General features: G+C 42.1%; 1 protein-coding gene across 2 annotated transcripts in view; it reads left to right on the top strand.

Moving 5' to 3' along the window:
- The window catches only part of LOC115169596 (arf-GAP with GTPase, ANK repeat and PH domain-containing protein 3), a 222,258-nt gene that overhangs the window by 170,241 nt on the left and 28,093 nt on the right, over window positions 1–23,924 (top strand). For both annotated transcript variants that reach the window (XM_029725358.1, XM_029725357.1), the window contains exon 13: window positions 9,107–9,268. In XM_029725358.1, coding sequence (XP_029581218.1) covers window positions 9,107–9,268 — 162 coding nt within the window. The remainder of the gene's footprint in view (window positions 1–9,106; window positions 9,269–23,924) is intronic.

The raw sequence follows: 23,924 nt of genomic DNA, 5'->3' as shown, positions 1-23,924 counted from the left end.
TGCTCCCAGAGCCTCTCGAATTACGAGTTTACAAATGAAATGAAAACTTCTCTCTCTCATTCTGTCCCTCTATCTTTCTCTTTCACTTTCTCTCTCTTTCCAACTCTCTATGGCAGTTAGCGAGCTGTTAGCCCTCTCTTTGTTTCGTCCGCAGTCTTCATCATGAAGCATGTTTAAACTGTCCCTGGCGGGAGTGTAATAAACTGTAATCACAGGTTAGCCCTGATACCTATTCCACAGTACCCGCATGCCCAGGAGAGGAGAGCAGAGGAGAAGCTGAGAGAGGCTGCATGGCACTTAGCTGAGAGGAGAGAGAGACTCCTGATCCTCAGCGCGCCTCATTACCGCTGTTCGCTTCCTCGCTCTCTCGCTCCCGACAGCCCCTCATAACCACTAGCTAATAACGCCAAAGTGAACTCTCTGAGCGGCTCATAACAGTAGGCTACAGGACCTCCATTTTAAACAGAGAGCCAGTCGGCGGCGCCGTTCCTGCTAAGTTTTATTATGGTAAATTGAATATGATCCATCAGATTTGGATCGCTTTGATTTGAGGAGGACTTCAGATGAGCCAGGTAATCTCTGATACAGTTCAGGGCTGGCGTTATGGGAGGGCCTTAAAGGGCCCTTCCCGCTCTACCTTATCTCTTTGCCCATCCAAATAAAATTATTAAAATATATCAAATTATTTATTTGACCAAGATACGCGCAGACATAAATACGCATCAATCTCATATAAATCATCAGGGCGAGCAAAACAGCAGCCCTCTGTCAGTATTTGTATCGCATGTATCTGATGCTGTCTGGATGAAAAAAGTATGCTAATTAAACGCTAAGGACGGCAACATATCATACTCTTTTTGTCCATACAGCATCAGATACATGGGTTACATATAGTAAGACAGAGGGGCGCTGTTTCGCTCTCTCAGATGCTTTCTCTGGTGAGATAGTAGTTTCAGCCACATTGGAATTGAAGGAAAGTTGGTGGGTGCGTTCAGACGCTGGAATTATTTTTGGACAAACGTGCGAAGGTCACCTACTTTTTGAAGTGATTTGTTTGACCTCCAGACTGGTTGTGTTTGACCATCATGACTGGTTGGGTTCATGCCACATTAAAAGGTAATTTGACAGTTAAATGACATGTATTTACTATAAAACCCACACTAGAACCACTAAAGCAGTCAGTTGGACTGCTCATTGTTTTTTTTTATTACTCTGACATTTTTTAAGTCATGCCCCACTCTGTCCTTGACTTCTCTTTAAAACACACTTTCGTTGTTATAACCAGTTTTGGGAGGGCATGTCGTTTTTTAAAATGGTTTTCCCCCATTGCCCCTCCTCCTTACGACAATAGGGCCTGCTCCTCTCCTTCTCCCGATAGTTGAAGGTGCCGTGCCCAGTTGATAATCACGCAGATAATTGCCTCAAAACTGAACCTAAACTATACCAAAACTAATTTCACACATATAGCGACAGATTAAATAAATGAAGTAAAGTATGATGAGGAGAAAGGAGAAGAATTGGTGAGTTGATGAGCGAGGGGAAGTGAACGATGCATAATTATGTAATCGCCCATTGTGAATGAAGAGCAGGGCGGGCCATTCTATTGTATTGATCTATTCTAATTATAACTGAAAATGGTATGTACCCTATATCAGTCCACCAGATTCATGCAGTCTTATCAGTCTACTCTGGCCTACTTGTAGTACACAATGAACATGTGCATAATTTACAATGGCAACAAGACCAACACAAATGGATGCACATGCTGCGTTAGCATGCTACAAAATCTGAATGAAAATGACTCCGATGGTGGGGAAGAAATGAATCATTATGACATCTCTGATGATTCTGAGCCTGAACCTACACCTCCGAAGCCTAAGCGCTAAAAAGCCATAACGGTATACACTGAGCAGTTGCCCGCGCCACCACCGATGAGATAAGAGAGAGGAAGGGACGGTACTGCTTGGATAGAAAAAGCCGGTGACAATGTTACGGGACAATTATCAGCCCAAAATATCATCACTGAAAGAGCATGCCGTACGTCTTAATTAAAAAAACTACATCGACAATGCACACACCAGCTTTTATTCTTTATGTGACGTGGACACACTCCAACTGATGCCATTGTGTGAAGACATACACCATGTAAGCACGAGCTGACAATAATTGACCATTTTTTGACTGCTGTCATATCTACACTTATATTCATTATAATGCCATTATTGCTTTGGTGCAGATTTTCACTATTATCAAGTGCGCTTGACGCTTATGACGATGTTTAGGCTGCTGATGTTTTGGCTGCTGATGTTTTCATCATTTGTGAAGTTTGAAATATATGTATTTTGTATTCTAATGTTACTTAAGACCTTCATAAACACAACCATATTATTTTTGCGATAGCACATATGAAATGTATTAATTACACTTTTAGAATGTTGCAGTCAGAATGACTGCTCATTAGCTTGAAGGGGGGTCCCTCGGGGCCCAATGGTTCTAGTATGGAAATCAAATGGCTGTCCAACTGATTCGTTCTGGCGCTGGCCCTGATACCGTCGCTAATGAAAGCCTACACACCCCTTGCACAGTCTTCACATTTTGCTGCCTTAAAATGGGATCAAAAAAGGGATATTTGTTTCCTACAGATCTACACAACCTAATTCGCATTTTCAAAGTGTAATAAAAATGATAGAACATTTTCAAAATGACTAAGAAATATAGAATGAGGATGTATTGATTGTGTGTGTCTGAACACCCTAGAGTTAATACTTGGTGGAATCACATGTGAACGCCATTACAGCTGTGCATCATTTTGAGCAAGATTCTACCAACCTTGCACAACTCTTAGGGCAACATACTGTATATCTGTTGTTTTTGTCCCAAACTTTTGTTAGGAATCCTTGATGGACAGCTATATTCAAACCTGGACCATTCAGGAACACTCAATACCTCTTGGAAAGCCATTCTGTTATGTCTTTGGCATAATTCCAGGGTTAAGTTTCCTGATGACTGAGGCGGGTTTTCCTCAAACTTTTTACCTGGGCTTTGCTCCTTTCATATTTATTTTGATCCTAACAAACCTCCCAGTCTCTGTCGGTGACGAGCATAGCCATAACGTGATGCCGCCACCGCTATACTTGAAAATACTTAGGGATCGACAACATTGCATTCACTCCACATTACTGGCTTGGATGACAGTGAAAATGTAAATTGTAATGTTAAGTATCAAGGACCCCAGCCACCCGAACAACAGCCTGTTCATCCTTGCTACCATCTAGAAGGTGGAGACAGTACAGGTGCATCAAAGCTGGGACAGAGAGACTTAAAAACAGCTTCTCTCTCCAGGCCATCAGACTGTTAAACATTCATCACTAGCCGGCTACCACCCGGTACTCTACCCTGCACCTTAGAGACCACTGACATAGTCATTAATTGACTATGTATACATTTGGGACAAGTCTCTGAATGTCCTTGAGTGGCCCAGCCAGAGCCCGGACTTGAACCCGATTTAGCTCGTCACGGCCCAGTACATCACTGGGGCTATGCTGCCTGCCTTCCAGGACCTCTACACCAGGTGATGTCAGACGAAGGCCCTAAAAATTGTCAAAGACCCCAGCCACCCCAGTCATAGACTGTTCTCTCTACTACCGCATGGCAACCGGTACCGGAGTGCCAAATCTAGTACAAAAAGTCTTCTCAACAATTTTGACCCCCAAGCCATAAGACACCTGAACATGTAACCAAATGGCTACACGGACTATTTGCATTGTGTGCCCCCCCAACTCCTCTTTTTACGCTGCTGCTACTCTCTGTTTATCATATATGCATAGTCACTTTAACTATACATTCATGTACATACTGCCTCAATTGGGCCGACCAACCAGTGCTCCCGCACATTGGCTAACCGGGCTATCTGCATTGTGTCCCGCCACCCACCACACGAGACAAATAAACTTTGATTTGATAGTCATTGAACACTGGTCACTAATGTTTACGTACTGTTTTACCCACTTTATATGTATATACTGTATTCTAGTCATTACTCATCCAATATAACTACTGCCATAAACACATTTTCTATTCATATACTGTCCGTACTGTCTATACACACTATATATATATAAATACAGTGCCTTCGGAAAATGTTCAGACCCCTTGACTTTTTCCAAATTTTTTTAGGTTACAGCCTCTTAATGAATTGTTTTTTTCACTCATCAATCTACACACAATACCCTATAATGACAAAGCAAAAACCGTTTTTTAGAAAAGAAAATGTTTTAAAAACAAAAAAACTGACATATCACATTTACAAGCTTGGCATACCTGTATTTGGAGAGTTTTCCCGATTTTTTTGTATTTTTGCAGATCCTCTCACGCCAATTAGATGGGAAGTGTTGCTGCACAGCTATTTTCAGGTCTCTCCAGAGCTGTTCGATCGGGTTTAAGTCTGGGCTCTGGGTGGGCCACTCATAGACATTCAGAGACTTGTCCCAAAGCCTCTCCTACATTGTCTTGTCTGTGCGCTTAGGGTCGTTGTCCTGTTAGAAGGTGAACCTTCACCCCAGTCTGAGGTCCTGAGCACTCTGGAGCAGGTTTTCATCAAGGGTCTCTCTTTACTTTGCTCCGTTCATCTTTCCCTCGATCCTGACTAGTCTCCCATCTTCCCTCGATCCTGCCGCTCAATAACATCCCCACAGCATGATGCTGCCACCACCATTATTCACCATAGGGATGGTACCAGGTTTCCTCCAGATGTGACATTGGCATTCAGGCCAAAGAGTTCCATCTTGGTTTCAACAAACCAGAGAATCTTGTTTCTCATAGTCAGAGTCCTTTAGGTGCCTTTTGGCAAACTCCAAGCGGGCTGTCATGTGCATTTTAATGAGGAGTGGCTTCCGTCTGGCCACTCTACCACAAGGCCTGATCGGTGGAGTGCTGCAGAGATGGTTGTCCTTCTGGAAGGTTCTCCCATCTCCATAGAGGAACTTTGGAGCTCTGTCAGAGTGACCATCGGGTTCTTGGTCACCTCCCTGACCCAGGCCCTTCTCCCCTGATTGCTCAGTTTGGCCAGGTGTCCAGCTCTAGGAAGAGTCTTGGTGGTTCCAAACTTCTTCCATTTAAGAATGATGGAGGCCACTGTGTTCTTCGGGAACTTAAATGCTGCAGACATTTTTCGGTACCCTTCCCCAGATCTGTGCCTCAACACAATCCTATCTTGGAGCTCTACGGACAATTCCTTCGACCTCATGGTTTGGTTTTTGCTCTGACATGCACTGACAACTGTGGGAACGTTCACCTACTCTGCGCCTCACAAAGACATGGCGGTTGGAACCAAAAATCTCAAATTTGTATTCATCAGACCAAAGGACAGATTTGCACCAGTCTAAAATCCATTGCTCGTGTTTCTTGGCCCAAGCAAGCCTCTTCTTCTTGTTGGTGTCCTTCAGTAGTGGTTTCTTTGCAGAAATTCGACCATGAAGGCCTGATTCACGCAGTCTCCTCTGAACAGTTGATGTTGAGATGTCAGTTACTTGAACTTTGTGAAGCATTTATTTGGGCTGCAATCTGAGGTGCAGTTAACTCTAATGAACTTATCCTCTGCATCAGAGGTAACTCTGTGTCTTCCTTTCCTGTGGCGATCCTCATGAGAGCCAGTTTCATCATAGCTCTTGATGGTTTTTGCGACTACGCTTGAAGAAACTTTCAAAGTTCTTGAAATTTTCCGTGTTGACTGACCTTCATGTCTTAATAAAGTAATGATTTACTGTCATTTCTCTTTGCCTATTTGGGCTGTTCTTGCCATAATATGGACTTGGTCTTTTACCAAATAGGGCTATCTTCTGTATACCACCGCTAGCTTGTCACAACACAACTGATTGGCTCAAACGCATTAAGAAGGAAAGAAATTCCACAAATTAACTTTTAAAAAGGCACACCTGTTAATTGAAATACGTTCCAGGTGACTACCTCATGAAGCTGGTTGAAAGAATGCCAAGAGTGTGCAAAAGTGTTATCAAGGCAAAGGGTGGCTACTTTGATTAATCTACAATCTAAAATATATTTTGATTAGTTTTGATGTCTTCACTATTATTCTACAATGCAGAAAAATTGTAAAAATGAAGAAAAACCCTTGAATTAGTAGGTGTGTCCAAACGTTTGGCTGGTACTGTATATACATACATACATACATACATACATACATACATACATACATACATACATACATACATACATACATATACTCAGGTCTCTGAATTTACTCGTTCTGATATTGCTCATTCTGATACTTCTTAATACTGTAGTTTGTTTGTTTTTTGGATTCTGTGTGTATTGCTAGATATTACTGCACTGTTGGAGCTAGAAACATTAGCTTATCTCTGCACATCTATGTACACGACCAATAAAAGTTGATTTAATACTGGAAGACAACACCGCAAATACATTTTTGGCCTCAATTAAAAACTACAGGTTTGAGTCAAATCCAATAAAACACAACACAGAGTGAAACCCTTTGTACCTTCAAGTATCGTGGAGGCAGCATCATGTTATGGGTGTGCTTGTCATCGGCAGGGACTGGGGAGTTTGTCCGGATCAAAATAAATATGAAAGGAGCAAAGCCCAGGTGAAAAGTTAAAGGAAAGCCGTCTGAAAACAATCAAGACATCTTAGTTTATAATATTTCTTTTTACATTCAATAACATTCTTTCACTTTTAAAATGTGGAGTAGGTCCCTTTTTAGATTACATTTTAAGGCAGCTAAATGTGAAGACTACAATGTGTGCGTTTACTTTCACTCTGCACTATAAAAATAATAATGTACAAGTGTGTATTAATATGCATGTGTGTATTGGAAATGCGTTTTTTGCATGTCACAACTCTCCCTGAGAGACCCTCGGAGAGTGGGGTCACGGCGTTGCTCATTTATATGTATGCGTGGTTTAACAGCCTCTTATCAGTGAGTAATAGCATTTTGTCTACACACAACTATCAATGGCTTTATAATAGTTTGTAATCATATGGCTCCAATGGATGTAGCTTGACAGATTAACATATTTCACCTATTGGGTCAGTGGCAGGAAAGTCTGAGCCAAAGACAAAGGGGAATGTATTTCAACCTCATACTTGTTTTCTGTCGCAAAATGTTTTGCTACGGTGTGCCCTGATGAATATGACCCATGTTTCAGGTGCAGGCAGAGCAGCGGATCATGAGTCATGTTCCACAACATTGGGGGCAAAAATTGATAATTAGAAGTATTTATGACACGACGGGGCCCCCAGAGGGGAGGCCTCCCCTTTCACCTCAAGCCACATTAAACAAATGCTGCCCGTCATCATCCAGAGTTGGACAAGGTTGGAGGGTTGGGGCCCCTTCGTTCTCCTCTCAGAGCTGCCATACGGAGCTGTGCTGGCGGGACAGACGCTGGGGTAAAGGGGGAGGGAGGGAGGGGGGTACTCTGTGGACCCCTGTGCCCCCAGCTGTCTGCGCCCAGCTAATGACTGGTCTCAGGGGGGCTGTTGTGGGAGAAGCAGGGAAATTGAAACAGACGCCACGGCTACATGTATGGCTCTGCTGCCATTCAAAACCACCCGGTGAGGAGAGGAGGGGAGAGTGAGGGAGAGGACTGGTGATGGAGTAGGCTAGGCCAGCACTGAGCGTTACAGTCACTATATGCTTTATTAAACCAGCGGCATCTATTAAGGTGCTATAATCAATAATCCGTCTTTTTATGTTTTTTGTGTCTTTCCTCTAGAAATGTGTCCACGTTTGACTTATCTATGTGAAATAAGGTCAAGAACAATCGAAATGTAAATATTATTCGGATAATTCAACTAGCATTTATACATACTATACTAGCAGGCATACTGGCTGTATTGGTGGAGACACATGATGCATCGTTTTTTGATGTACATCAATGATAACTAAAAGAATCCCAAGCATATGTATGCCTAGTAGTGTGTTAGTTCCTATATTTGTGATCCCACGCTCCAACCTGGCCGCCTGAGGCCTTTTAAAGATCTCCAGTATCCTCCACTTTAACATCCTTCACTCCCTGCTGAGCCCAACCCACATCCCTCTCCTCCCTCCAACACAGCCCCATCTCCTGTAAGGTAATGACCAAATTAGGCCTAATGTCTGATGTTGTACACTAGTGGCTAATGGCACAACCAGCGACAGTGGCGGCATTAGAGTATGTGCAACTGGCAACAACAACAGCAATAATCCCTGATCCAAGCCGCCTTCTCTCTTGTCTACCGCCCTCCTCCCCTGCGGCTGGGAAGGTGCGGAGGGAAGAGGGAAGGGAAAATGAATGGCGTTTGCCACACTACAATGAGCTTTTGATGGGAGACAATGGAGGATCCTGCCTGCTCTCCACACGGGGTGGTAGGAGGAGAGCAATATGGGGCTCATGAACTGCCCCGGCCCTCGCTGCCTCCCTCCCTCTCTCCGACCCCTGAGGCCCCCGGCCCCCCCATCTCTCCCAGGACTCATAATGGCATCCTGAGGGGGAAAAGAAAAGGGAAAGTGATGTCAAATGTCAGGAAACCAGAAAGATGGCAAGCTGACACCCCCCTCCATCCCTTCAGCCCTCTATCCCTCTCTCTCATCTCTGCCCAACGGTGGAGCAGGTTAATATCACATTTATAAAATACCTTACCAGAAACTAAGCTGGCTCTTATCCCCCTGTCACTCACTGACAGTCATATAGAGAGCTTGGCCTGAGGCTAACCTAACTAACCATTTGTTAGCTGACCTGCCCCCATACCTGTCTGTCTTTCCTTCATCTGCTCTAAAGCCACAGCAGTACTGATACTTTTGGACCGCTAGTACCAGAGTGCTGGGTTGACATCTTTTTCATTGTGATCACTTTGCATTCATTTGGTTGGTATGAATTAACACTGTCTGGTATTTCTTATGATACATGGTACATTATCACTAGTCAATATCTCATGAATCATAGCCTTCCATCTTTCCCTTCTAGAAATCCAAATGTAGTATGTTTCTGTGTGTTTATTTACACAGTATCAAACATCTTGTACTTAACCTGTCAAAAGTATAGTTGATTATGGTTTCTCTTACTGATCAGTGATTTTCTCCGTCTTTCCACAGCCAACGGGATGAGCGAGCCCCTAACCTGCAGCTCTGGAGTGGGCAGTGCCACCAGTCCCAAGCTGGAGCCTCCCCCCTCACCTCACGCCAACCGCAAGAAACACAGACGGAAAAAGAGCACGGGCATCACCAAGCCAGACGGGCCATCTGCAGGCAATGAAGGTAAGCCAGAAGTTAGGCTAGGAGTTCTAGAAGACACTCATTCTGCAAACTCGTCAAAACAATCTAAAACCAGTTAAAACATTCTGAATCGGCAAGCTTCCTGAAAAAAAAGGTGCAAACTTAGTACATCTGGTTAGCCTACCTTATTGAAGTGCATGTCTATGTATAGTCGCCCCTAATGTTCTCCAGTCTTTAGCCATAGTGTGAACCAACCGCCCTGAGCTCCAGAAGCTGTGGATCTCTCCTCAGCTCAGCAGGGGAGTGGCAGCCACCCCTCTGCCCAATTAATAATGATTCTCCAGTCTGATGATGAATGGACAGCTCTAATTGGATGGCATTGTGAAAACACAGTCTCATCTCTAAGGCCATAAAACTGATGTCACTGGAGCCAGAGATGATCAATCAACATGATTGATACGCTGCATAGCAACAGCATTGGCACCGACGCCTCCTTAATGACGCTTAGTATTTATAATCATTACGCTTTTATAATGGTTTCACTGACACACGCCCATTCCAGTTTGAATGGGACCACTGACCACATCGTTTCAAGCACGGATCACCAGCACTGTTGTTGATATGTTGGTACAGTAGTTTCAATGTCAAAGATAGGTTAGTGTGGTCATTGTGCTTCTCTATCTCAGATATTTGGGCCTGTCTTGCATCATTCTTACCCCTTTTTTCCGTAGGAGTAGATAGGAATGCTTTGTATTGAATTGACAGTATTTAACATACACTGAGAGTACAAAACATTAAGAACACCTGCTCTTTCCATGACATAGACTGAACAGGTGAATCCAGATGATCACCTATGTTCCCTTATTGATGTCACTTGTTAAATCCACTTCAATCAGAGTAGATGAATGGGAGGAGACAGGTTAATGAAGGATTTTTAAGCCTTGGGTTGTGTATGTGTGCCATTCAGAGAGTGAATGGGAAAGACAAAAGATTTAAGTACCTTTGAGTGGGGTATGGTAGTAGGTGCCAGGTACACCGGTTTGTGCCAAGAACTGCAATGCTACTGGGTTTTTCACGCTCAACAGTTTCCCGTGTGTAACTTGGGGGGGGTGCAACTCAAAATTATAAATACACTGACAAAAATATAAACACAACATGTAAAGTGCTGGTCCCATGTTTCATGAACTAAAATAAAAGATAAAAGAAAGAATATATATATATTCTGCTGTGCACAAATTTGTTTACTTCCCTGTTACTAAGCATGTCTCATTGGCCAATGTAATCCATACACCAGACAGGTGTGGCATATCAAGAAGCTGATTAAACAGCATGATCATTACACAGGTGCACCTTGTGCTGGGGACAGTAAAAGGCCACTAAGAAATTAGCAATTTTGTCACACAACCAATGCCACAGATGTTTTAAGGGGTGGTGCAATTGGCATGCTGACTGCAGGAATGTCCACCAGAGCTGTTGCCAGATAATTGAATGTTCATTTCTTTACCATAAGTCGCCTCCAACGTCGTTTTATAGAATTTGGCAGTACGTCCAACCAGCCTCACAATCACAGACCACGTGTATTGTGCTGTGTTGGCGAGCGGTTTGCTGATGTCAAGGTTGTGAACAGAGTGCTCCATATGGTATGGGCAGGCATAAGGTATGGACGATGAACACAATTGCATTTTATCGATGGCAATTTGAATGCTCAGAGATACCATGAAGAGGTCCTGAGGCCCATTGTCGTGCCATTCATCCATCACTTCATGTTTCAGCATGATAATGCACTGCCCCATGTCGTAAGGATCTGAACATAATTCCTGGAAGCTGAAAATGTACCAGTTCTTCCATGGCCTTCATACTCACCAGACATGTCACCCATTGGACATGTCACCCATTGAGCATGTTTGGGATGCTCAGGATCGACGTGTACGACAGCGTGTTCTAGTTCCCACCAATATCCAGCAACTTCGCACAGCCATTGAAGAGGAGTGGGACAACGTTCCACAGGCCACAATCAACAGCTTCTATGCAAAGGAGGTGTGTTGCGCTGCATGAAGCAAGTGGTGGTCACACCAGATAGACTGGTTTTCTGATCCACGCCCCTACCTTTTTTAAGGTATCTGACTATACAGATGCATATTTGTATTCCAAGTGATGTGAAATCCATAGATTAGGGCCTAATGAATTCATTTCAATTGACTGATTTCCTTATGTGAACTGTGACTCAGTAAAATCTTTGAAATTGTTCCATGTTGCGTTTTCATATTTTTGTTCAGTGTGTGTGTCCATGCCCCGATAAAATGAGACAACTCAATATTAGGAAGATGTCCGCAATGCTTTGTACACTCAGTGTATAAGCCTTATTCACATCACCATGATTTTGCCCCCATTTGTTCCTAAGTAAGCTTACCCACAATGCCCTGTATCATCCTGAAAGAGAAACCAAACAAGATTTTAGACCCTAATGGACCAACACTATCAGAATCACTCCAATAATGGTCTCAGGGGCTTGAATGAGTGATGGCTGTCATTAGGGACTTGGGAAACTGGGGGGATTCACCTCGTCACATTGCATTGAGGGAATCATTAGTGGATATTAGCCCGTCTCAACGTCCGTCCCAACCTTTTGTTCTGTTCCATATACAGTAGCTTGGAATCATTGAAATGTGTCCACGTCTTTTAATATGACGAACTTTCTGCTCTAACTGTGGATAAGTGATCATAATTAGACCTGTAAATGCTGTTCAGCGTGTGGTGTCAATGGAAACGTGCGGATTCAGAAAGTTTTGTTGTCTGTCGAAGAAGCACGTGTTTTTCTTACTTTTTTTTTACACCTCCTTCTCTTCTAAGATTTTCTATTAGCATCAGCTTGTCTGTTCTACTGAACGCTTCCGGAATACAGACATATTGCTTAAATATCGAAATCACTCAAGTGTAGGATGCAGGTTGTGTCTCTTGAATGAAGGGGAGAGGGAGGGAGGGAGGGAGGGAGGGAAGGTAGGAGAGGTTGGATCCTTGAATAAATTGCTATCAGTTTATCTCATTTACAGGGCAATCAGAGCCCTGGAATACAGTCCAAAATTGAATTTTAGTTGTTGTGAAGCATCATAAATCAAAGGGGCATGAGCGTTTTAAGGTGAGCAATCAGTTTTGTCAACATGGGAAGAACAGGATGTGTGAGGGAGCCTTGAGAGGGTCAGTCACACTGAGAAATCTGACTGCCGAAAAGGTACTTAGCACATCTGCCCAGTGTCGGCAGCTAACTTTTTGTTATTCACATAGAACAGTTTTAACTCCGATTTGCTTCGTTTAAGTACTCCAGGCCACAAGGTGGCAGTAGGTTGTTTGGCTTGTGCCTGCTGTAGCTAATGTTAGCTAACTAATGTTGTTGCTAGCTAGCTAGAATTTGTAGTAACCCTTGTTGATACTAACCAGATGGCCACAACTAGATAACTAGCAAAGCTAGCAACATTATAATAAAAATCACAATGGATTAATTTTTGATTGAAGCAGCTGCCTGGGGACCAGTACGGGGGAAAAAAATGTTTTTATGAAATGTATGCATTCACTACTGTAAGTCGCTCTGGATAAGAGCGTCTGCTAAATTACTAAAATGTAAATGTAAATGTTAGCTGTGGATAGTCGGTGGAGTAGCTAACTATGTTGTGCTAAATGACGATTCTAACCGTTTCAGTATGGGATAATGGAGATTGAATTTAAGGATCTTCATCTTGCTAGATAGCTAGCTTGGTAAAGCATTTAATGTTGTGTGCATTGTGCTACATTTACCACCCCATTCATCTATATGAAGTGTGTGTGTGACTGCCTGGCTCAGTTAGCAAGCTAACGTTAGCTAGCTAACTAACTAATGAGCTAACTAACAAGATCAAACTGAACCTAACCGACAAATATTTTTTCAAGCATAAAGCTAAAGCTAGATTTTATGCAGCTATATTGTTTTAGTAAAAACAATTCTGATGAGAAGGTGGTGGATTACACTGGGAAAAGTGCCCATTTGTTTAATCTTTCTTGTCACTTCTGTCGGCTCCCTGACGTGGAGGTTTGTGCTCTCTAATTGTCAAGTTCATTGCTTTGCGATTCTACACGTAGAAACGGCAGGTTCGTCGTTAACAAGTCGGTACACAGCATGGACTCATTTTATTCTAGCAAGAGAAGGAGCGGCCTACTGTGCTATACCTATCGGCAGTCCGATTTCTCAGTGTGTCTGTACCATGAGCTGTAGCCAAGCAGATATCTTAGCCAGGCAGTTATGTTTATAAATTAGTAAATGACCACGTGACATGACCAGGAAAACCACTGAACCTTAATTAGACTTCAATTTGGCTCCACAGAGTTTTTCCATTGAAAAACTTGTGGTCCCTACAAATAACAGTAGGGCATACATCCTAATTCCGTTCCCAACCTTCAATTGAAGAGAGAAGAGACAGACTGGCAAAGTTAGCACAGAACCTCGCAGATCCATGTAAGAAATCCGGGGTTCATTTTGGGCGACTTTAGTCAGGAAAGTAATTTCTGCATTGTGAGTCAATTGATTGAAAGTCAAGTTGTTCCTATGTAAGTCAAGAGCAGTTCCAATGGCATCTAGCTTTCAACATATACATCTCCAAATCAGTATTGTATAGGCATGACATGCAGAGGCAGCAATGTGAATTCTCTTTGCTGTGTCGGCTACGTTTCCACTATACGCTTTCCTCAGAGGAAGTGCACAATGGACACAGCCCCTAATATCCTAGTGCACTGTCAGAACCGTGTGCAGTGTAATGAACTTCTCATGTGCTTAAAGAATGATGCAGGATGCATAGCGAGACAACTGACAGCCCTTTAATGCGCTTCTCAGCAGCCGCCTGGCATCGGGGCTCTCTGTACGCGCCACTCGCACACCGTTCGCATGCCACCTGCCTAAAAAACCCACTGGAAAATCGATGGGCGATAAAGACTTGTGTTCTAGGGGAGGCCCTTCTGATTAATGCAGACTGTCAGGGAGGGGAGCTTCATTAATGTATTTCTCTTTTAAAAGAAGGAAGGAAAGTGTATCAAATGTTCATTATTTGAAATGGGGGGTTCAGCGTGTTCAGTGGGGAGTGGCAGCAGAGATGGAGGGAGAAAGACGGGAGGAAATGAGGAGAGAAGGAAAGGAGGTTCAGATCCTTCACAGTTTTACACTGTAGATGAGGACGTTTGCTCTCGTCAAGGACATAGCAGTAATGTTTTAATTGTTAGTTTGTTTGTGTTTAGTTTGTCTCTTAATAGTTTTAAAATTGTTTTCTAATTGTTTTTTTCATAAGTTACTTTTATTTCTTAACGTGTTGTGTCGTGTCAGTTGCATGTGAATTTGAGAAAGATGTATAACTTGATGTATGAAAATGAGTCGGTGTGAGAAATGTCCGTTGCAAATGTCCTGCTCTTCTTAGAGTGGGCGTTCAGAAGAAACCTTGATGTGGTTGCATCATCTCACAGAGAAAAACCATCCCCTGCCAACAATCCCTAACCCTCCTAATCCTTTAGCCCTAACCCTAACTCCACCTCAGTGAGGTTAGGATATAAAGTACATTCAATAATATCCTCCACTACCTCAGTGTGTTAAGGGTTATATATAAAGTATACACTATATACTATGATGCTCAGACTCCTCCACTCCCACTCTCTACCTCAGTATGTTTAAGGTTATACAGTATAGTACATAAATACCCAGATTCCTCCACCAGTGTGTTAATGTCTTCTGGAGTCCAGCAGAGGATTAGGAAATGGAGGTTTAACAGCCCTGTGCTAATAGTGGGTATTTATCTCAATACTTTGTTTTGTCATTGACTCCCTCCCCGGACAATACCGTACATCTCTGTTTCATTTCGCAAAGCTGTCCCTGGAGCCCAGAGCAGCTACAGTAATGGTTCCTCGGCTTTCCAAACCAAACGCCACCCAATGCACGTCGCAGAGAAAGGAATAATAAGATTCTCATTTGTGCGCCTCTGTACACAACACACTGCCCACAGATACGCCGTGTAATTGACAGTGTTTTCTTTTCGCGTATCGCTAAATGTAGTTTTGCTATTAGGTTGTGGCTTGTGTGCGTGTCTGTTTATGTGCGCCTATGTGTGTGTCAGTATTCTCCTCTCGCTCTGCGTTTTGGTGCGGTGCGGTCCCCCCGGGGCCCGTGTGTGTCTCAGTAATGGCCTGCTCCTGATTGCTCTGATACAGGTTAGGAATATTGGCTTTAATGATGTGTAAAATGAGCAAGCAGTGCCTGTGACATTTACAGATGGCACCGCCTTGGCCTGTTCTTCCCAACTGCTCGTTAATTCAGAAGAACAGAAAGCACTTCTTTAAGTGACCGCCTGATGCGTGCAACATACACAACCCAGCACAAGACCTCATACATACCATCACACATACAAAACCCCACCTTGGATGACATGTCACCCCCACCACCTCAAAGTCTCTACTATATATTGTCCAAATACACACACGCACTAGTTTCACACTTGCACCCGCATACACACACACACACACACATATACACTCACACCTTGAGGCCTTGCTGAGGCGGTCATTGAATCGATCTCTCCAGAGAGAGGTAGTGTGAGGGAGGATAGATGTGTCTCTCCCTGGCCCTGCCTCTCTGCCTGCCGTAGACAGCTCAGCTGGGCTCAGCCCAAACCCCAGAGGTGCTAATCTGGTCCTCCGGTCCTCACTTCTCCCGTGGAGCATCTGCTGTGGAGTGGAGGGACGATCATTAGGAGTAGAGACAGCTCTGTGTCAAACCTGTACCAATGATCTCTAAATATCTATGCTCAGAGGTCTGATCTTCTTCATTGATCTGTAACGATACCAATTTGGTAATTTCTTGATTTACCAAATATGCAGTTTATGTTATTTATAAATGTTATGTATTTGTTATTGAGACATCCAGTCTGATGAACAGCTGATGAATCATGACTCTGTAAAAAAGCCCTCTAACAGTTTTATGATGCATGGTAAATGGTGGACAGGAGGACATACAGGTAACTGCCAAAATAAAGGAAACACCGCCACTACGAGCCAGAACCACTTGAATTCTTCCACGAGAAATTCCATAATTTTGTGTTTTGTTGATGGTGGTGAAAAACGCTGTCTCAGGCACCACTCCAGAGTCTCCAATAAGTGTTCAATTGGGTTGAGATCTTGTGCGTGAGACGGCCATGGCATATGCTTTGAATCTTTTTCACACACATCAAACCATTCAGCAACTACTCGTTCCCTGTGGATGGGGGCGTTGTTATCCATTGGGATAAAAAAATGGCCTGCCCAAGATTTTTATACATGACCCTACGCAAGATGGGATGTTAATTGCTTATTTAACTCAGGAACTACACCTGTGTAAATGCACCTGCTTTCAATATACTTTGTATCCCTCATTTACTTAAGTGTTTCCATTATTTGGGGAGTTACGTGTATAGTCTAGACTGTAGGAGAAGATGCCTTCGCTCCTTGCTTCACTCCACGTCACCACAGCCATTAGGCTATAATTTCTTTTTTATTGTGGTCATGTTAATTAAGGAAAATCATCGTATCTGCCTCTTGATTCTCCACAGTAACAGTTGTTCCCTCCTATTGGATTCATATTACGTTGCTCCACGTCCACCCACTGACCTGGCCACATCTAATTGGAAAGGACTTGTTCATTGTGTAGCTGCTGGATAAATATTGTCAGATCACGGGGTTAATGCTGATTGCTGGTGTTAATGTGTGACTGAACTCCCCATTCGTTCCTCTGTTAGCCGTGGGCTAACTGTACCCATTGGGGAACATCAGGAGTGCTAATGATCCTAGCGCTAGCTGTCTCAGTCATCATCATGGCAGCAGCTGCCTCTGAAATAGCGGCCGTAATACCTCATTGTATCGTTCACGCCTGGTATTTATCGTCTTGGAGGAGGACATTTTGACCTTAATCGTCATGCTTAGATGGAACGAAATTACTTTGCTTCACACAAAATGGAATTACCTCTCCAGTGAGGCTGTGACAGGTCCTGCATTAAAAAGCAATATCAACATACTGTATAAGCATATCATAATACTACTGTTGCCACCGTGATACTATGATACTACCACAGAAATATAATTATGTGAATGGATATTTCCATTCAAGTCAATGGGTCTTAGGGGATTTGCCTTTTCTACTATCTGGTTGGGTCAATGTTTTTGTCTGGTGGTTTGGCCGTTTTAGTGCTCATGTCTTACCTGTACTGTTCTGTTCCGCGCATGAAGAGCTAAATTTGTATCCTCAACAGTTTAAGAAATCAGCGATTTGTTGATTTCTTAATCTCAGTAATGAACGTGTTTTAATGCCTCCAATTTATTGCTAGTCAACTAAATAATTAGCTTTGTTCAGGTTTTTAGAAGCTGAGTGTAGAAGTGTAACGTCATTGGACTCTGAGGAAAACTAGGCTGCAAATCTAAATGGCATACTTTTTTTAAATGAACAATTATGGGACAGTTGAGGAGAAAGAGGAACTCTTTAAAGTACAATACTTGTATAAAACTGACTGAATGTCTGAATTTCTTTATTCAATCATATATTTCTTATCGTTTGTTCAGTTTTCTTAACAAATGATTCTTGATATGATAATAGGACCTTCTAACACCAAAAGGAACTCAGTAAGACACCAACTAAGCATCACATCATGTTAGTCTAAGCCTTTGAGGGTCATTGTAACATTACTGAAACCCAGACTTCCATATGTAAACACCCCTTAACTGTACTGTATGTTTAAATAAGAAGCTCTGAGGTCTTTATTGATTCTGTTACCTGTAGTCGATATCTCAAACAAGATCAGATAATTGAAGTTGGTGTCGAGCTAATTGGATTATAGCTTTCCCCCTGAAGAGGAGACCCTCCACTAGAGCATTGGGATTGCTAGAATCCCCACAGCCAGAACCAACTACTTACTTTTGGTTCTGGGAACGGATGTATAGTCTTATTATCCTTTTCATACACAGACCCAAATCCCACTAATTTACCATGCCTGCATAATTTACCAAGCTTGTTTGTATATCTGAAAGGGGTAGTGGGTAAAAAACATGGAAAAATAAAAGCCACCTAAAGACCTATACCTTTTACAGACAGACTTTATGCAGTGGTGTAAAGTACTTAAGTAAAAATACTTGAAAGTTCTCCTTAAGTCGTATTTTGGGTATCTGTATCTGTACTCCATACATTTTCCCTGACCCCCAAAAGTACTTATTTACATTTTGAATGCTTAGCAGGACAGGAAAATGGTCCAATTCACTCACTTATCAAGAGAACATCCCTGGTCATCCCTACTGCCTCTGATCTGGCGGACTCATTAACTGGAAATTAGTTTGTAAATTATGTTTGAATATTGGAGTGTAGCCAGGGGCACGCTCTTTTTACAAGACAATTGTGCTATCTGGTTTGCTTAATATAAGCAATTTGAAATGATTTATACTTTTGCAATTACATTTACTTTTGATACTTAAGTATATTTAAAACCAAATACTTTTAGACTTTTACTCAGGTAGTTTTTACTGGGTGAATTTCACTTTTACTTGAGTCATTTTCTATTAAGTTATCTTTACTTTTAATCAAGTATGACAATTGGGTACTTTTTCCACCACTGACTTTACGGTATGATACACTATGTATACGAAAATATGTGGATAACCCTTCAAATTAGTGGATTTGGCTATTTCAGCCAGACCCGTTGCTGACAGGTGTATATAATCGAGCACACAGCCATGCAATCTCCATAGACAAACATTGGCAGTAGAATTGCCTTAATGAAGAGCTCAGTGACTTTCAACGTGGCACCGTCATAGGATACCACCTTACCAGCAAGTCAGTTCGTCAAAATTCTGCCCTACTAGAGCTTCCCCAGTCAACTGTAAATGCTGTTATTGTTGAGTGGAAACATCTAGGAGCAACAACGGCTCAGCCGCGAAGTGGTAGGTTGTACAAGCTCACAGAACGGGACCGCTGAGTGCTGAAGCGCGTAGCATGTACAAATCATCTGTCCTCTGTTGCAACACTCACTACCGAGTTCCAAACTACCTCTGGAAGCAACGTCAGCACAATAACAGTTCGTCGGGAGCTTCAAGAAATGTGTTTCCATGGCCGAGCAGCTGCACACAAGCCTAAGATCACCATGCGCAATGCCAAGCGTCTGCCGGAAGGGTGTAAAGCTCGCAGCCATTGGTTTGGCGGATGCCAGGAGAACGCTACCTGCCCCAATGCATAGTGCCAACTGTAACATTTGGTGGAGGAATAATGGTCTGGGGTTGTTTTTCATGATTTGGACTACACCCCTTAGTTCCAGTGAAGGGAAATCTTAACGCGACAGCATACAATGACATTTTAGACAATTCTGTGCTTCCAAGTTTGTGGCAACAGTTTGGGGAAGGCCCTTTCCTGTTTTAGCATGACAATGCCACAGCGCACAAAGCTGGGTCCATACAGAAATGGTTTGTCGAGATCGGTGTGGAAGAACTTGACTGGCCTACACAGAGCCCTGATTTTGAAATTATCTTGGAATGAGATGTTCAACGAGCAGGTGTCCACATACTTTTGGTCATGTAGTGTGCCTGTAAAAAGAATCAAACCTGTTGAAATAATATTTTTAAGAACCCAATTCATACAGTCCCATTTTTACAACATTTGTATTTGTATCTGCCAAGGCAGCAGCTACTCTTCGTGGGGTCCAGCAAAATGTACATAATTTATACAATTTTAAAATCATTACAATACATTCACAGATTTCACAACACACTGTGTGCCCTCAGGCCCCTACTCCACCACTACCACATATCTACAATACAAAATACATGTGTACATGTGTGTATGTTATCTTGTGTGTGTGTGTGTATGTACGTGTTTGGTGCCTATGTTTGTGTTGCTTCACAGTCCCGCTGTTCCATAATGTGTATTTTTATATTTTTTAAATCACATTTTTCTGCTTGCATCAGTTACTTGATGTGGAATAGAGTTCCATGTAGTCATGGCTCTATGTAGTACTGTGCGCCTCCAATATACTGTTCTGGACTTGGGGACTGTGAAGAGACCTCTTGTGGGGTATGCATTAGAGGTCGACCGATTAATCGGAATGGCCGATTAACTAGGGCCGATATTTTCTTAACAATCGGAAATTGGTATTTTTGGACGCCGATTTGGCGGATTTTTAAAAAACTTTTCTTTTTTTTACACCTTTATTTAACTAGGCAAGTCAGTTAAGAACACATTCTTATTTTCAATGACGCCTAGGAACGGTGGGTTAACTGCCTTGTTCAGGGGCAGAACGACAGATTTTTACCCTGTCAGCTCGAGGATTCAATCTTGCAACCTAACGGTTAACTAGTCCAACGCTCTAACCACCTGCTTTACATTGCACTCCACGAGGAGCCTGCCTGTTACGCGAATGCAGTAAAAAGCCAAGGTAAGTTGCTAGCTAGCATTAAACTTATCTTATAAAAAACAATCAATCAATCATAATCACTAGTTAACTACACATGGTTTATGATATTACTAGTTTATCTAGCCTGTCCTGCGTTGCATATAATCGCTTAGGTGCACGTTGCTCCAACCATAAACATAAATGCCTTTCTTAAAATCAATACACAAGTATATATTTTTAAACCTGCATATTTAGTTAATATTGCCTGCTAACATGAATTTATTTTAACTAGGGAAAATGTGTCACTTCTCTTGCAACAGAGTCAGGGTATATGCAGCAGTTTGGGCCGCCTGGCTCGTTGCGAACTGTGAAGACTATTTCTTCCTAACAAAGACAGCCGACTTCGCCAAACGGGGGATGATTTAACAAAAGCGCATTTGCGAAAAAAGCACAATCGTTGCACGACTGTACCTAACCATAAACATCAATACCTTTCTTAAAATCAATACACAGAAGTATATATTTTTAAACCTGCATATTTAGCTAAAAGAAATCCAGGTTAGCAGGCAATATTAACCAGGTTAAAGTGTGTCATTTCTCTTGCGTTCATTGCACGCAGAGTCAGGGTATATGCAACAGTTTGGGCTGCCTGGCTCGTTGCGAACTAATTTGCCAGAATTTTACGTAATTATGACATAACATTGAAGGTTGTGCAATGTAACAGGAATTTTTAGACTTATGGGTGCCACCCGTTAGATAAAATACGGAACGGTTCCGTATTTCACTGAAAGGAAAAACGTTTTGTTTTTCGAGATGATAGTTTACGGATTCGACCATATTAATGACCAAAGGCTCGTATTTCTGTGTGTTATTATGTTATAATTAAGTCTATGATTTGATAGAGCAGTCTGACTGAGCGGTGGTAGGCAGCAGCAGGCTCGTAAGCATTCATTCAAACAGCATTTTCGTGCATTTTGCCAGCAGCTCTTTGCTGTGCTTCAAGCATTGCGCTGTTTATGACTTCAAGCCTATCAACTCCCAAGATTAGGCTGGTGTAACCGATGTGAAATGGCTAGCTAGTTAGCGGGTGCACGCTAATAGCGTTTCAAACGTCACTCGCTCTGAGACTTGGAGTAGTTGTTCCCCTTGCTCTGCATGGGTAACGCTGCTTCGAGGGTGGCTGTTGTCGATGTGTTCCTGGTTCGAGCCCAGGTAGGAGCGAGGAGAGGGACGGAAGCTATACTGTTACACTGGCAATACTAAAGTGCCTATAAGAACATCCAATAGTCAAAGGTATATGAAATACAAATCGTATAGAGAGAAATAGTCCTATAATTCCTATAATAACTACAACCTAGAACTTCTTACCTGGGAATATTGAAGACTCCTGTTAAAAGGAACCACCAGCTTTCATATGTTCTCATGTTCTGAGCAAGGAACTTAAACGTTAGCTTTCTTACATGGCACATATTGCACTTTTACTTTCTTCTCCAACACTTTGTTTTTGCATTATTTAAACCAAATTGAACATGTTTCATTATTTATTTGAGGCTAAATTGATTTTATTGATGTATTATATTAAGTTAAAATAAATGTTCATTCAGTATTGTTGTAATTGTCATTATTACCCCCAAAACATTCAAAAAATCGGCCGACTAATCGGTATCGGCCTTTTTTGGTCCTCCAATAATCGGTATTGGTATTGCCATTGGAAAATCATAATCGGTCGACCTCTAGTATGCATGGGTGTCCGAGCTGTGTGCCACTAGTTCAAACAGACAGCTCGGTGCATTCAACATGTCAATACCTCTCACAAATACAAGTAGTGATGAAGTCAATCTCTCTTCCACTTTGAGCCAGGAGAGATTGACATGCATATTATTAATGTTTTATCTCTGTGTTCTGAGCTAAGTCCCTTTTTGTGGCACCTGACTACCCGACTGAACAGTAGTCCAGGTGCGACAAAACTAGGGTCTGTAGGACCTGCCTTGTTAAGAGTGCTGTTAAGAAGGTAGAGCAACGCATTTTTGTGGACAGACTTCTCCCCATCTTAGCTACTGTTGTATCAAAATGTTTTGACCATCACAGTTTACAATCCAGGGTTACTCCAAGCAGTTTAGTCACCTCAACTTGCTCAATTTGCACATTATTTATTACAAGGTTTAGTTGAGGTTTAGGATTTAGTGAATTATTTCTCCCAAATACAATGCTTTTAGTTTTATAAATATTTAGGACTAACTTATTCCTTGCCACCCGCTCTGAAACTAACTGCAGCTCTTTAAGAGTTTCAGTCATTTCAGTTGCTGTAATATCTGACGTGTATAGTTTTGAGTCATCCACATACATAGACACACTGGCTTTACTCAAAGCCAGTGGTATGTTGTTAGTAAAGATTGAAAAAAGTAAGAGGCCTAGACACCTGCCCTGGGGAATTACTGATTCTACCTGGATTATGTTTGAGAGGCTTCCATTAAAGAACACCCTCTGTGTTCTGTTTGACAGTTAACTCTTTATCCACAATATAGCAGGGGTTGTAAAGCCATAACACATAAGTTTTTCCAGCAGCAGACTGTGATCGATAATGTCAAAGCTGCACTGAAGTCTAACAAAACAGCCCCCACTATCTTTTTATCATCAATTTCTCTCAGCCAATCATCAGTCATTTGTGTAAGTGCTGTGCTTGTTGAATGTCCTTCCCTATAAGTGTGCTGAAAGGCTGTTGTCAATTTGTTTACTGTAAAATAGCATTGTATCTGGTCAAACACAATTTTTTCCAAAAGTTTACTAGGTGTTGTTAATGGGCTGATTGGTCGGCTGAGCCAGTAAAGGGGGCTTTACTATTCTTAGGTAGAGGAATGACTTTTGCTTCCTTCCAGGCCTGGGGGCACACACTTTCTAGTAAGCTTAAATTTAATAAATGGCAAATAGGAGTGGCAATATCATCCGCTATTATCCTTAGTAATTTTCCATCCAAGTTGTCAGACCCCGGTGGCTTGTCATTGTTGATAGACAACAACCATTTTTTCACCTCTTACACACTTACTTTACAGAATTGAAAGTTACAATGCTTGTCTTTCATCATTTGGTCAGATATACTTGGATGTGTAGTGCCAGCTTTTGTAGTAGTTGGCAATATCAGTCGGTTTTGTGATGAATGATTCAATGAGCTGAGTTTGCCTTTTTTCCCAAAATGTAATTTAATGTACTCCCATGCTTTTTACTATCATTCTTTGTCATTTATCTTTGTTTCATATTGTATTTTCTTATTATTATTATTCAGTTTAGTCACATGATTT

This window comes from Salmo trutta, chromosome 31 (genome assembly GCF_901001165.1).
Source record: "Salmo trutta chromosome 31, fSalTru1.1, whole genome shotgun sequence".
NCBI classification, from domain to species: Eukaryota; Metazoa; Chordata; class Actinopteri; order Salmoniformes; family Salmonidae; genus Salmo; species Salmo trutta.
Note: the sequence above shows the minus strand (reverse complement) of the source record. Positions and strands in the feature narration are given on the sequence as shown.